Source organism: Anas platyrhynchos, chromosome Z (assembly GCF_047663525.1).
Source record: "Anas platyrhynchos isolate ZD024472 breed Pekin duck chromosome Z, IASCAAS_PekinDuck_T2T, whole genome shotgun sequence".
In the NCBI taxonomy this organism is placed as follows: Eukaryota; Metazoa; Chordata; class Aves; order Anseriformes; family Anatidae; genus Anas; species Anas platyrhynchos.
Window position 1 is genome coordinate 58,402,535 of NC_092621.1, and position 12,475 is coordinate 58,415,009.

Below are 12,475 nucleotides of genomic sequence, written 5' to 3' on the forward strand. Positions count from 1 at the left end.
TACCATTTCATAATAAATTAATTTTTATGACTATCATTGTATTTCCTCCTGTTCATTTGCATTTTTTATAACACTGCAGTGTCTGCATAATCACAGACTATTGAATTGTAATGTAATTAAATTAATAACAACAGTATACTTTTATAAACTTCCATTTTAAAAAGATATATTCTTTAAATAACACAATAAATTAAGGCACAAATCTGAATTATAGCATTAAATATCCATAAGTAATTATTTTAATTAACATATTGCCTTCTCAGTCTTACAGCTGGGGTTGGTATATTTCTTAGAACTGTAAATTCTTAATAGCAGTAATAATCTAAAAGTCTCAATTTGTATAAAACAACTTTGTGTACATTTTCAGATATTATGCCTTTTAAATAATCTTTTCTCCTCCATTACAAATTATCAGAGAATGAAATAACTCATTGGCTAGGGTCAATAAATATATTATTATCTTGGTTTGGTTTTCCAATACATTATTCATAAATATTGTGTTATACCTTTAAATTCAGGATGACGTAACTGTGTAACTGGGTGAAATCAAACTGGAAGAGTACATACTCTGTTTACAGTGTTGCTCATGTAGATAAAAAAGTACTACATATTTACCACTGAATGATGCTATTAGCTTAAAACTAGCTGTTGCTGATAGGACTCTCAGCAACGAACAGTGACTGGTGTTTTTTGTGCTGCATAGAATTTTTTAAAATGGAGACAGGGAAAAATGAGAAGGAAACTAGTATGACAGAACAGGAGGATGTAAATATAGAGTGCAGGCAACAGGCAAGGTTAGGCCTTTTTGTAATGTGACTCCTTCTAGTGGTGGACAGGAAAATCCAAATCAAACATTAAGAACATGATAGTGGCAGGTATAATAATTTGATCAAACAAAAACAAAGCATCCTCTGCAAAATAAAGTATTAATTTTTCCTAGTTGTTTCTTGATTCCTTGGGATGATCACTGTGCTATTACTCAGTTCTCACTCAGGTCTGAAAAAAATTGTAAAGGTTTGCATATTCACTTCAGGAACCAAAGCAAAGACTCAAAAACGTACATGGTTGCACAAACATTAGATAAACAGTTTTTTCTAGTTTATTCCCAATTTTAGCATCCACTAAAAGAAATAATTCAACTTAAAGAATTTGAATTAAATTATTTGAATTAAAGATTAGCATTCATTCCAATCCAATGTTTTATCAACTGGTGTGCAATAGCTTGACTTGGTGGTACAAAGAATGAACGCTGATTTCCTTTAATGAGAACTTCCACGACCTGCAATAAAAAGAAATTATTTCTGTTAGAAAACAGAATTATAAGCCATATGGAATCTAACACAGGAATTAACAATGATGATCAGTCTAACGTTACTGTCCCCATTAATATATTACTACCAGAGAAATACAGGAAAAATATTTGGAAGAGTTGTTGAATTGTTGCATTTTTGAGCTTAAAACGTGCCCCAAAGGATACTTTCATACAACCGTGGAGATCATAAAAAAAGTGATATTCAACTTTTTTTGTTAAGTCTCTGCAAGGAAGAACCACCAGATGGTGCTCTACACCGTTCCATAAATTCTTTTTGTTTTCTTTTATCATGTAGTGTTGGAGAAAATGTTTTGTTCATTATCTGAGGCAGTAGCAAGCAACATGCGTGTATACTTTCAGTTTAGCACACTTTTGTAGTACATTTATTCCCAATTCTAGACCAATCTGCATATGTCTAGCTGTATGCAGAACTAATACTCATTTAAAATAACATTCTGATTGCTGTCAGAAATACACTGAGATTGTAGGTGACTAATTTTTCCTTCAAGTTGACTTACAGAGTCACAACACTTGTAACTGCTAGGCATTTGTATAGTGTTACAGGAAATTTAGCTTGTAAGTAGCTTGTGACAAAACCTGTGAAGACTGTATTGTATAAACAATCGTTCTATTTTCTACTCATGAGCTCTTTCTGTGAAAATTTATTTTTTTATCTTTTTAATTTGAATTTCATATTAATGCATAGTAACCTGCATTCAATACCAGAGTATTAAAAAACTAACTCGCGGAAAAATATTCAAATTAGAATTCCCAGAATTTTTACCTAAACCTCACCTCCACCCCTAACAAATCTGGTAGCATGCTTGTTTGGAGAAAGTCAGGTGATGAACACTATTTCTGCCAAAATGCAGAGCACAGGCTTGTAAAAAAAAAAGGTCTAAAATAACTATAACTTGGATATCTCCCAAAAGGAAAAGTTGAACAGCTAACTGGTAAATATGTCATAAAATGGACTTGCAAGTGACCCAGTAATTACTGTGCTCCTTATCAGTATCTGCCTTCCACTGTTTATGTGTGATCTACAAATACAATATAATGCAACTGTAGTATGATAAAATGGAGAGTATACTTGTTTATTCAACTTGCTGAAAAAAGAAAGTATCTATTCTATGCCAGAAGTGATACAATCACAGACTAATCAATACGAGAAGGAAATTAAATTGAACTTTACCTGTTCTCTAGTGAACCAGCGGGCATCCTCTATTTCATTCTTGTCAACTCTAATTTCTGTAGACACTGCAACAGCTAAGCAGCCAATCATTAGGGAGGAGGGCATTGGCCATGGCTGACAAGAGACATACTGAACATGGCCAACTTTGACTCCAGCCTCCTCTTCTACTTCTCTTCGAACAGCATCTTCTATTGTTTCGCCTAATCAAAAAGGGCAAAGAACCAACAGCTGATGAAAATACTCCAACCAAGGATTACATCCTGTGCTTTGAACTGACTCAAAAGATTTGAAACTGCACCAGACAATTACCTATAGACATCCAGTTCACAGATCAGGGCACACACCTTAAGCATGGGATGGCGAAGTCTAACAAGGTAAAAATGGCCACCAAAGCAAAATTTAACTTTGTAAGTAAAGTGTCATAATTTCTCCATCATACTGTTTATTTCCTGAATTGATAATTTATCAATTATAGTATGTATGGTATGTATAAGTATGTATATACAGCCTATCATCACTCTGCTTAACGCTTTAAACATTTAGTAGGAAATACATTGTTCCTTAAATGAATATGAAATACAGATTTGTTCATTTAAAAATAGCATTGTATTAATTTTTAGGTTTTCTGTATGATTGTAACAGTAAGCAGCTAACTAAAAATCTAAACTAAAAATGTAGAAAATCTACATTTAAAATGGCAATAATAAGAAAATAGAGACTTAAGTAGACTTGCAGATTTCTGTACTGTATTATTCACTTCACCAGATTCATTCATTGTCTTAATCTAAATACTTTTCCAAACTTAACTTGCAGTGGAAAAGCTTATTTCTACATTCACGTAAGACTTTATTAGGAAAAGGTTCTTTGCTAGAGAGGGTGGTCAGGCAGTAGAGCAGGCTCCCCAAGAGAGTTCAAGAAGTGTTTGGACAGTGCTTTCAGACATGGTCTGATTTTTGGGTGGTCCTGTGTGGAGCCAGGAGCTGGGCTCAATGATCCTTGTGAGTCTCTTCCAACTTGGGATATTCTATGATTCCATGATTCTATAATTTCTGAGTGTACATGTGGACTATTGATGGTCATAGGCCTATATATGTACATATGTCCTGTGTTATAACCTCTAATTACAAATTCATTAGATAGTCCATGCATCAGTATGTGTTTATTTGAAGACAATTGAAAGATCCGTTCAAGTAGTTTGAACCAAATTTTTTATACACATCTCAATATACAATGATGTTTCTATACATCTCACCTTGTCCCGTAAGAAAACTAATCACTAATATAACAATCTTTTCAGTCTTTTGTCTTTTCAACCAATTATGGAATTAACTTCTGAATAAATTTCAAAATACGCGGATGTTTCCTTTGCCTTCTTTACTAAATGATAGCCCAAATATTATTTTAACTAGCAAGTGAACTCCTAAGAGATAGAAGTTCTAGTGCAATTAAGTTCAACTGAACAGAACTGGTAAGATCAGCTACTCTTAAATTTTAGTACATATGCTTGAAATCAGTATCAAAAAGTGGATGATAAGAAAGAAAGCGGTGAAAAAATAAACCTCCTGACTTCTTTTAAATGACTCTTCAATCAGTTCACTCATGCTTTAACCACATTTAATTTGCATACCGTTACTGAACACAGTTCAGTTGTACAATATAGTTATAAATTACATTATTGCTGGTGATTAAGATGTATTCACAATATAAGAATGCTTTACAACTTTTTGTAGCTACCAACAGTTTTAGCTAATTTCAAATATTATTGCTAAATACAGTTAGCAAAATCTCTTTTCTTTCTCATATTACAAAATTTCTACTTATCTTCCATAGAATCAATCAAATAAGCATGCACTTAACTTTAATTTATGCTTTAACTCTTATTTTTCCTATACTGAAATCCTATTTCCCAGATTTCCTATACTGAATTCATATCACCACAGAAAGTTCCTTTATATATTTTTTTTTCACTTAAGTATATGATTTATGAGAATGCTGTGATGAGAATTGATGAGAAAGCTATTTTAAAATTGTTTTTGCTCATTGCTTTTTGCTATTAAAAAAAAAAAAAATCAACCTCTGCAGAGTATGGTAGCTAGCATGTTTATTATAACAACATCTAACATGAAGAACTAATATTTTATTTGACATAAAACAGAAGAAATCTCTATATTATTTTCAGCGCACAATATGTGAGAAAACCCGTCGGATAAGGGAAAATGAAATTACTTACCAGGTTCTACAAATCCAGCAAGACAAGTAAACATTCCAGGAGGAAACCTCTTCTGTCTACCTAAAAGGCAGTGGTTCCCATCTGGATGGATGACTTGCATTATCACAACAGGATCTTTAATGGACATGAAAGGAATATATTACAACTTTTGGGAGACCTAAAAGCAGCAATAAAATTCAGGCTATTCAACACCAATTCGTATACAAATAAGATAACTTTAAGTGCTTGAAATCAAAATAGGCTAGGTGCCCAGAGCAAGTTGTTATTTCACCTTTTTTTTTTTTTTTTTTTTTTTCTCCCCATAAGATACTATTTATTTTGTTTTGCAACATGCTTTGTGAGTGTAGCCAAGGTTAGGGCATAAATTACCTGCAACCCAAACATATAATCTGTTATGAGTATAAACAATACATCCAGCAGATAGCAACAATTTCAGCAACAAACACAATTTTCTATCACCTTATCTACATACACAGGTTCCTAGGTTGTACTTTTCACTACACATTGAAGAGCTAGGTATTCCAGTTACAATGTAAATACTGACTAACCTTTTCACTTTTTCTTCTGTTTGCTTTCAACCCCTTATCTGGTGGAGCATTTTTATCTACTTTTCAGTCTTGGTTGTTCTATGTAAATTATTGTTTCTTGCTAAATATTTTTTCCTATTGGTATCATTCATTTTGTCATGACTTTCTGTATACAGTTCATCTACCCTCTTCTTCCCTTTTAATTCTCTACTTTATTACATATACCAATGTTTTGTTTTTATTTTTTGTTACCTCTGCCTTTATATATTTTTCTCTTTTTAATATTAAAAGACTTACTTCAGCAATTGCTATAAGCAGTGATTTCAAAGACTGTTGTCCTGTGCGAAGGTATTTGGCACTTGGCACAATGCAGAATATGCAGTGCTGCTGTCTGTAAACTTTTTTTCAAAGAAAGGCATAAGTAGAAAATGCTGGTTCAGCTGTCCTTCCTATATAATCCCTTTCTTTCTCTAAACTTGTTGTGTGAGAAACTGCAAAGGAATGGCCACTAGTATTTTAGCAAGCTCCATAGCAGCCCATGAGAGAGAAGGACATGGCACAATTTTTTGATTATTACAAAGGTATGTCTAGAGTATGTAACAGAAACTAATTCAGAAATACAATACACATGCAATGGAAGTTCTGGAAAGAACTATAACTGCAAAAGAGAAGACAAAGTAGGGGAAGGAAAGGTGATTACCAAACGTGGTCACTAAACAATCCAAGAAAAAAAGGTAATTTTTCTTTCCCTGTTGTTTTTCCATCGCTACCACGGCAATTTTAACAACCTCCGTTGCAACACATAATTAAAAGGGGTTATAAAATATATCAAAGCTTATATTCTGGGTAGAAATAGGCCTGGCAGTTTGCAGTTGACAATGAAAAGTCAAAGCCAGTGAAGATGGCTAATGCAGTTGAAGAGGCACTACAGAAAAACGAGCACCATACCAAAAATTTGTTACAGAGCCATATTATTTCAAGCTAATAGGACTTTTGGTAGCTGAGAAAACATGCAGAAAGAATAGAAAGAGTAAAATGTGACCCTCTGGACTGTTTATACTGTTGGAACATCTGATATAGCTGCATTGTGATAAAGATTGATATTGTCACTGCAATTTCTGCCACAGAGTATAGTACAAGAAAGAGAAACCTGAATTTCTTAATCCTAAATATAGCTGAGACACACATAATCTTGACAGAGGTGAACATGTAAGTACTGGGACAGAAGCTGAAATAATTAAAAAGAAACAGAGTTAAATAAATAATTAATGAATAATTAAATAAATAATTTAAAAGAAACGTGCATATAATCCCTTTTGACCAAGTTTATCTTACAATATCCTCACCTACTCTTGGGTATGATGTGTTGTGAACACCTTGGAGACTGGGACAACCTTCTTTTAGACAAGTTTTTTTGTAACCCCCTTCTTCAATCTTGGTTGCACTCCCACACGTTGGGCAGAATCGGTAGCGGCTGTGCCATGCTAGAACTGATCTAGCCTGGGCTACTACACCTTTTAAAGAATACATTGAAAATAATTAATATTCCACACTAATTAATTTAAGCCTTTAACATTACACAAAAAAAGCAAGTATTAAAGTTCAATGTAAAAATCAAAGTTGACTATGGCTTAACAACATAAGTCAAATGATGCAAGTCATTTAAATCTTTCTTTGCAGCACAACATATGTAATACAACGCAGTATTATGTAGATACAAACTAATTTATTTGCTTGGAATATTAATCCAGACCAATACAACCTCTTTCTTACTAAAATTATTTTTCCTGGGTGAAGTGCCAGAATTTTGTATCACACTTTTTTTTTCCAGATGGAAAAGGTACTTCCTACAGATATCTTGACATAATAATGCATTGTCCCAGATAAACTTGAGGTACAAGTGGAGCTTGTCCTTTATCCTTCTGTAAAGGATAAATTTTACAAAAATATTACAACTGCAGTTGTTGTAACATGTCCATTACATTGGACACCGGGATCCTGACTTTGCAACACTTGCTCTAACTTTTTCTTCTCAGGAAAAGTATCCCACAAGCTTCTACTAAGGAGATAGCTTAATTTCTTGTAATTAAGTCATTAATGACAGATTTTTTTTTTCATTTTAAAATAATGCACATGCATCAATATTAAAATACTATCTATTATTTGTAAAACCATGATGATAATAAATTTTACAGTTTACAGGTCACAGTTGAAGATGATAGCACTTTGCAACTGCACATTTTTACATATAGAATTATTCACAAAGCCACTGCCAGACTGTTAATTTTTTTTTCCTAAAGGCACTGAAAATACCTGACTTTCAGTGAATACCTGAATACCTTTGCTGTGGTTAGTCTTTGCAGCAAACCTCAGTGTATCCTAAAGCATATTCTTCTGATCACACATTTGATTAGTGTTGCATTTTATGCATCTTACCTGCTTCCTTTTCAGTTAGCTGCAGTAGTGCTGGCATTGGTGGGTGAAGGAAGTAACAGTCCTCATGCTTCTCTTTGAATTTCTCAGCAGAAGTGGGATCTATGCTAAGAGCAAACCAAGCAACTAACCCATCGTCTTCTTCTTCTTCCAGAACCTTTTCATTGCGAGCAGCCATAAAATTCTTGTTGAACTGAAGTTCAACTCCAAGAAAAATCAAGGTGACTTCTTCTGTTTGACTCATATACCGTTCCACATCCTTGTGATACAGCCTACAAAGCTTGACTTCTGGTGGCTGGGACCTCTCTGTTCCCATACCTAAAGTAACCAAAGGACTTAGATTTGAGAAGAGTATGTATACTGTAGCTGGATGGCTTTGTTTTCTGCTTAGCCAGTTGGAATCTGTTCTTTTATCGCTTCTTCTGTCCAGAAGTGTCATGCTAAAATAATTTTCACGCTCTTTCACTTCAGTTGACAGAAAATTAGGCTTCTGCCCGCCCTTCACATTAGCCAGCAAATTAGCAATGTGCTTGTACCCCCAAAATTTAGCAATATCCAGAGCTGTCTGCCTTGACTTATTAACGATGGACCTGTCACACCTACAGAAACAGAAAAGAACAGTGGCTATCAGCATAAGGCTGTGCAAGAAGAGTGTAAATACTGTATTATTATTCACAACATATACATCTAATAATATATAGGTGCAGGAACTTTCCAAAACTCAGCAACTAAGTCATTCTTTAGGCTAAATACTTACGGTATTGAAAAAAGATCTTAGTTCATTTTATTTTGCTAAGGTTAAATCCCACATCTATGTTGCACTCCTGGTATTACTTAACAAGGTTCATGCCTTACTACAACAGTGACCAATTAATTTAAATCCCAAATACTGCAACATGTCAAAAACAAACTAAAAAACACACAAAAAAACCTTCTCAAGACAGGTGAAACTTTGTAGACCAAGACACAGCTCTCTTCTGACTAACCAGTAAGACAAAATTCAGTAGCTTAATTAGCATTACTTTCTAGCAGCTACCAAGCTATCAAAGCAGTTATAAGAATAGATTTACCATTGAATAAGAACCAAGAATATGGCTTGTGTTTAGTGGTAGAAGAAGCACTCTGAACTGTGGGGAATGAGCTGGTCTATAAGCATCACTTTGTTCTTATAACAAAGCAAAATGATACAGGTAGGAAAACAGTCACTTGTGGCAAATATTCAACTATATTGAAAAAAAATCTCAGATAGGTAAGGGTGGATAGGGAAGTCAAAATGAGCACACTATTTTTTTGTTTGTCAATTTTAACTCAAGTGGCTAAGTAAAACAAAAATAGCACTGTAAACTATAAAGTGCACAGTAGATGCTGGGTCATACTAATCAGTTTTTAAAACCATAGGATGCCAAAATATTACTAGTGCTGATACACAGGTAACTAACTGTATCATTAGCAAGACTGTTTTTACTTAAGGTTTTATATTTAACTGAATGGTTTCTGAGAGAGTTTGAGTACATTTTAGAAATGCATTCAGAGCTTAGCTTAAAAGCTTTTGGTGCTAAGGGAACTAAAGTTGCCCACTTATCTTCACAAATTAATTATCTTTAGTTTAGAATCTTACCTTATTTCCTACTTAATTACCTATTGCTCAGACACAGTCTTGTTCTGATCTTGTCTTCTACTTACTGTCTGCTCAGGTACACACAGACTATGATGAAGCTTCTATTTCATGTGCTCTGCACTGGCACAAACTCTTCAGATCACTAAGATCTTTCTTTCAGTCCATAAACATTTCCTGTAGCTTTTCTCAAGCATGGATGAATAAAAAAATGACTAGTTATCCAGGCTCAGTCTCTGGAATGTTATATTATATTACCTTCATAGTTGTATTTGACGTTCATGTTTATGCATCCAGCAGCTGTATTCATCTAAATGATTATTATGACTAAACCTGACTAAAATGAAATCAAAGAGGTTGAGGTAACACATCAGTAACTATATTGTCTAAGAAAATGGCCATGAAAAAGGCATTTACAAGCAGAAATTCAGTCTTCCTTATAGTAAGCACAACTTCAGATCTTGTTAACCTGTTTACCAAACTGGTAAAATCTCCAAAATCTCAAAGTATTACTCAATGCACAGAGGATTTCAACCCAGAAGATCTGGCACAGTGAAGCTCTTCGGCTTGCTAGGATACACTAATTACGGTGCAAAACAGCAGTTCGTCTGACACTCCATGCTGAGCTCCAGCAGAAAGTACAGCATCTGCGTAGGGCTTAAAAAAAAGTATATCCTGGAGGCTGTGGAATGACATGCTTGAGATTACTCATAACCACAGAATGAGCTAGTCTTGCATGGCTCTGTAATTAGGGTTGCAGAGGAACAGATCAGCCTTGATTAAGACAGATCTCAGCTGAACTCTCACTCTTATTATGAAATGTTTTCCATTTGAAACATGTCGATCCTAACTTTATTCAGGCTTTGGAAAAATCTTCTTTGAGGTTTCAAAAGCTTTGCAGCATTCTGTGCTTTTCTCAGTGTCTTGCTAGACTAGAACTATAGGAGTTGAAGACGGACAACAAATGTATGAAAACAAGCCTTTGACAAGCAAAGAACATGCATGGTGTCATAGTGACTGAATAAAAAAATATGACAGCTGAAAGAGGAAGGAAGACTTATGTAAAAGAAAAGCAGCACGAAATTCAGCAATCACTAACTTTGGTGTAGGTATGTCTGTCATATCCTACATATTGGTCAATATGCCTGCAAATGTTCTGCACTGTAACACAGATGCAAGTGGATTACAATTAAACCTTACAGAAAAAGCCTAAGCAGAACAATCAAATACATCAAACTTATATTCAGAACAGTGTTTGGAATGGGGTACAAATTTTGTTCTGTTCTGCATGTTTCTGTGAGGAGTGACACTGTATTTTTGAAGATCAATAATTTTAGGGATCCTTATATCTTTTCAACAATTTTTAGCAAATAGCACAATCCAGTTATAAAATGACACAAAGCATATAATTCTGAATTTTAAGCCTGAATATTCTTCCACTATCTGTTGAGTAAGTCTACTTGTCTGATGTCATATTTAACAGGACAGAGAGGAATTTAGGTCAGAACTCTTCAATGGGATCTACTAAACAGCTTACCCTTCTTCCAGAAGAATTCGTACAACATCAAAGTGTCCATTTCTTGCGCCATACATCAAGGCTGTCCAGCCGTTATCTGCAGCTGCATTGATAAGTGATGGAGAATGGCTGAGCAATGCTTTCAGTTTGGCAACATCTCCAACAGCAGCAAAATTATGCAGCTGAGAAATCATTTCCTGATGGAGGTTCTTTTCAAAGGCTGTCATTGTCTCAGCTAAGTTAGAAATCAAAAATACATGAAAATATATCAGCCCTTAGTAACACAATTCAAGTAAACGACATCAGCTTAATGCTACATAGGTAACCCAACACTGTCACCAAATTGGTGATCTAACAGTAAAATTCTTAAAATTAGCATGAAATTGTTAATCCTGAACAAATCTTAGCCCCACACATCACCAGACATGGCAAATTTTTACCCTAAAAATCAAGACTCGTTTGAAAAAGGCTTAAGGAGGGGAACATTGTGCTATGAAATTGAAGCCTATTCTAATATGGAAAACATGTTCTGGCTTCTGATCAAACAAGGACACAAATAAGACCTTTGAACAGTACAAAATTCCACCCCAAGAAATGAATCTCGGTTGGATATTCTAGAAAGAATGAAAAATGTGAGACAGCAGTCCCCTTCCAGGGAAAAGGCCTGTGCACCTCACTCCGAGGCGGTTTTTTTTTTTTTTTTTTTTTTTTTTTTTTTTTTTTTTTGCTGAGTATATCTCTGCTCGGAAGCAGTGACAAATTAATTTAGTAACTTGTGCCGTGACCCCTGAGGTTTCGATCCCTTCAGAGGGCAGTCTCTGCCGCAAACAAGCACCTCCGGCCTTTCAGGGGCGTTCAGCGCCACCACGCTCCGTTGTCCACCCTCCTCCAGAGGCCCGACATTTCACAGCCCCCGCACCACCGCCTACCCAAAAGGGCCAAACGCGGCTTTTCGGCACGAACAACGCCGATGTCCTGCGCCTTAACAAACCCACTCCGCGCCCCGAGCCGCCGGCGGTGCCTGGCGCTGGCCGGGACCCGCCGGCTCCCAGCCCGGGCAGCCCTCGGAGGGGGGCACCGCGGGGCTGCGCTGACCGGGAGAGGGAGGCGGCGAAGGACGGGGAGGTGCTCGTGGGTACACCGTTACCGTGATCGGCCCGGCCGCCGTGGGTAGCTGGGCTCCGGCCGCCCTTCCGCCGCCGTGGGGGCGCGTCCCGCCGCCGCCCCGCCTACACGGAGCACACCCGGAGCGGGCGAGGCTGGGGCTGGGGCTGGGGCTCGGGCTTCAGCCTTCAGGGCGGCTGTGGGAGAGCGGGGGAGGCATCGGGGCAGGGTGAATGCGGGAGGCAGCGTGAGGAACGGCTCGGCTCGGCTCGCGGGCGATGCCTGGTTTTAGTGAGGGAGGCCAGCCAGGCTTTATGTATTTATTCATTCATTTATTTATTTATTTCCCACCACGCTAACAGAAAGCGAAACCAGGTTGTCAACGGAACACGCGAGTGTTTTTGCAAGACGAGTGGAGCGAATGATACGCAGCTAGGGGAGGTAGTTAAAAAGCCAAAAAACAGCAGAAGGCAGGCTAACGTGCACACTTCCATTGACGCTGTGGAAAGCTTGGGGAAGTGTGGCTGCTCCAGTCCCAGAGAAATG

The 12,475-nt window shown here is 36.5% G+C and overlaps 1 protein-coding gene across 3 annotated transcripts; it reads right to left on the minus strand.

Moving 5' to 3' along the window:
* Positions 1 to 1,083: 1,083 nt before the first annotated feature.
* NUDT12 (nudix hydrolase 12) lies at positions 1,084 to 12,163 on the minus strand. Of its 3 annotated transcripts, none has more exons than XM_038171007.2 (7): positions 11,973 to 12,163; positions 10,847 to 11,060; positions 7,698 to 8,293; positions 6,608 to 6,775; positions 4,735 to 4,848; positions 2,505 to 2,704; positions 1,084 to 1,279 (listed from the first exon to the last, which is right to left on the minus strand). In XM_038171007.2, exons 2-7 carry the CDS (start codon positions 11,050 to 11,052, stop codon positions 1,169 to 1,171), a joined length of 1,395 nt encoding a protein of 464 aa, XP_038026935.1. In that variant the 5' UTR covers positions 11,053 to 11,060; positions 11,973 to 12,163; the 3' UTR covers positions 1,084 to 1,168. The 3 variants fall into 3 exon arrangements, with proteins under 3 accessions (XP_038026935.1, XP_027302419.2, XP_038026937.1); XM_027446618.3 differs by lacking the exon at positions 11,973 to 12,163 and adding an exon at positions 11,755 to 11,966; XM_038171009.2 differs by lacking the exon at positions 11,973 to 12,163 and adding an exon at positions 11,661 to 11,966.
* Between the last annotated feature and the right edge of the window lie 312 nt (positions 12,164 to 12,475).

Coding starts and splice junctions, on each gene's coding strand:
- NUDT12 (XM_038171007.2), bottom strand. CDS start 11,052: ATGACAGCCTTTGAAAAGAACCTCCATCAGGAAATGATTTCTCAGCTG. Junction 8,294..10,846: donor CGAATTCTTCTGGAAGAAGG/GTAAGCTGTTTA, acceptor CTGTTTCTGTAG/GTGTGACAGGTCCATCGTTA. Junction 6,776..7,697: donor GCTAACTGAAAAGGAAGCAG/GTAAGATGCATA, acceptor ATTCTTTAAAAG/GTGTAGTAGCCCAGGCTAGA.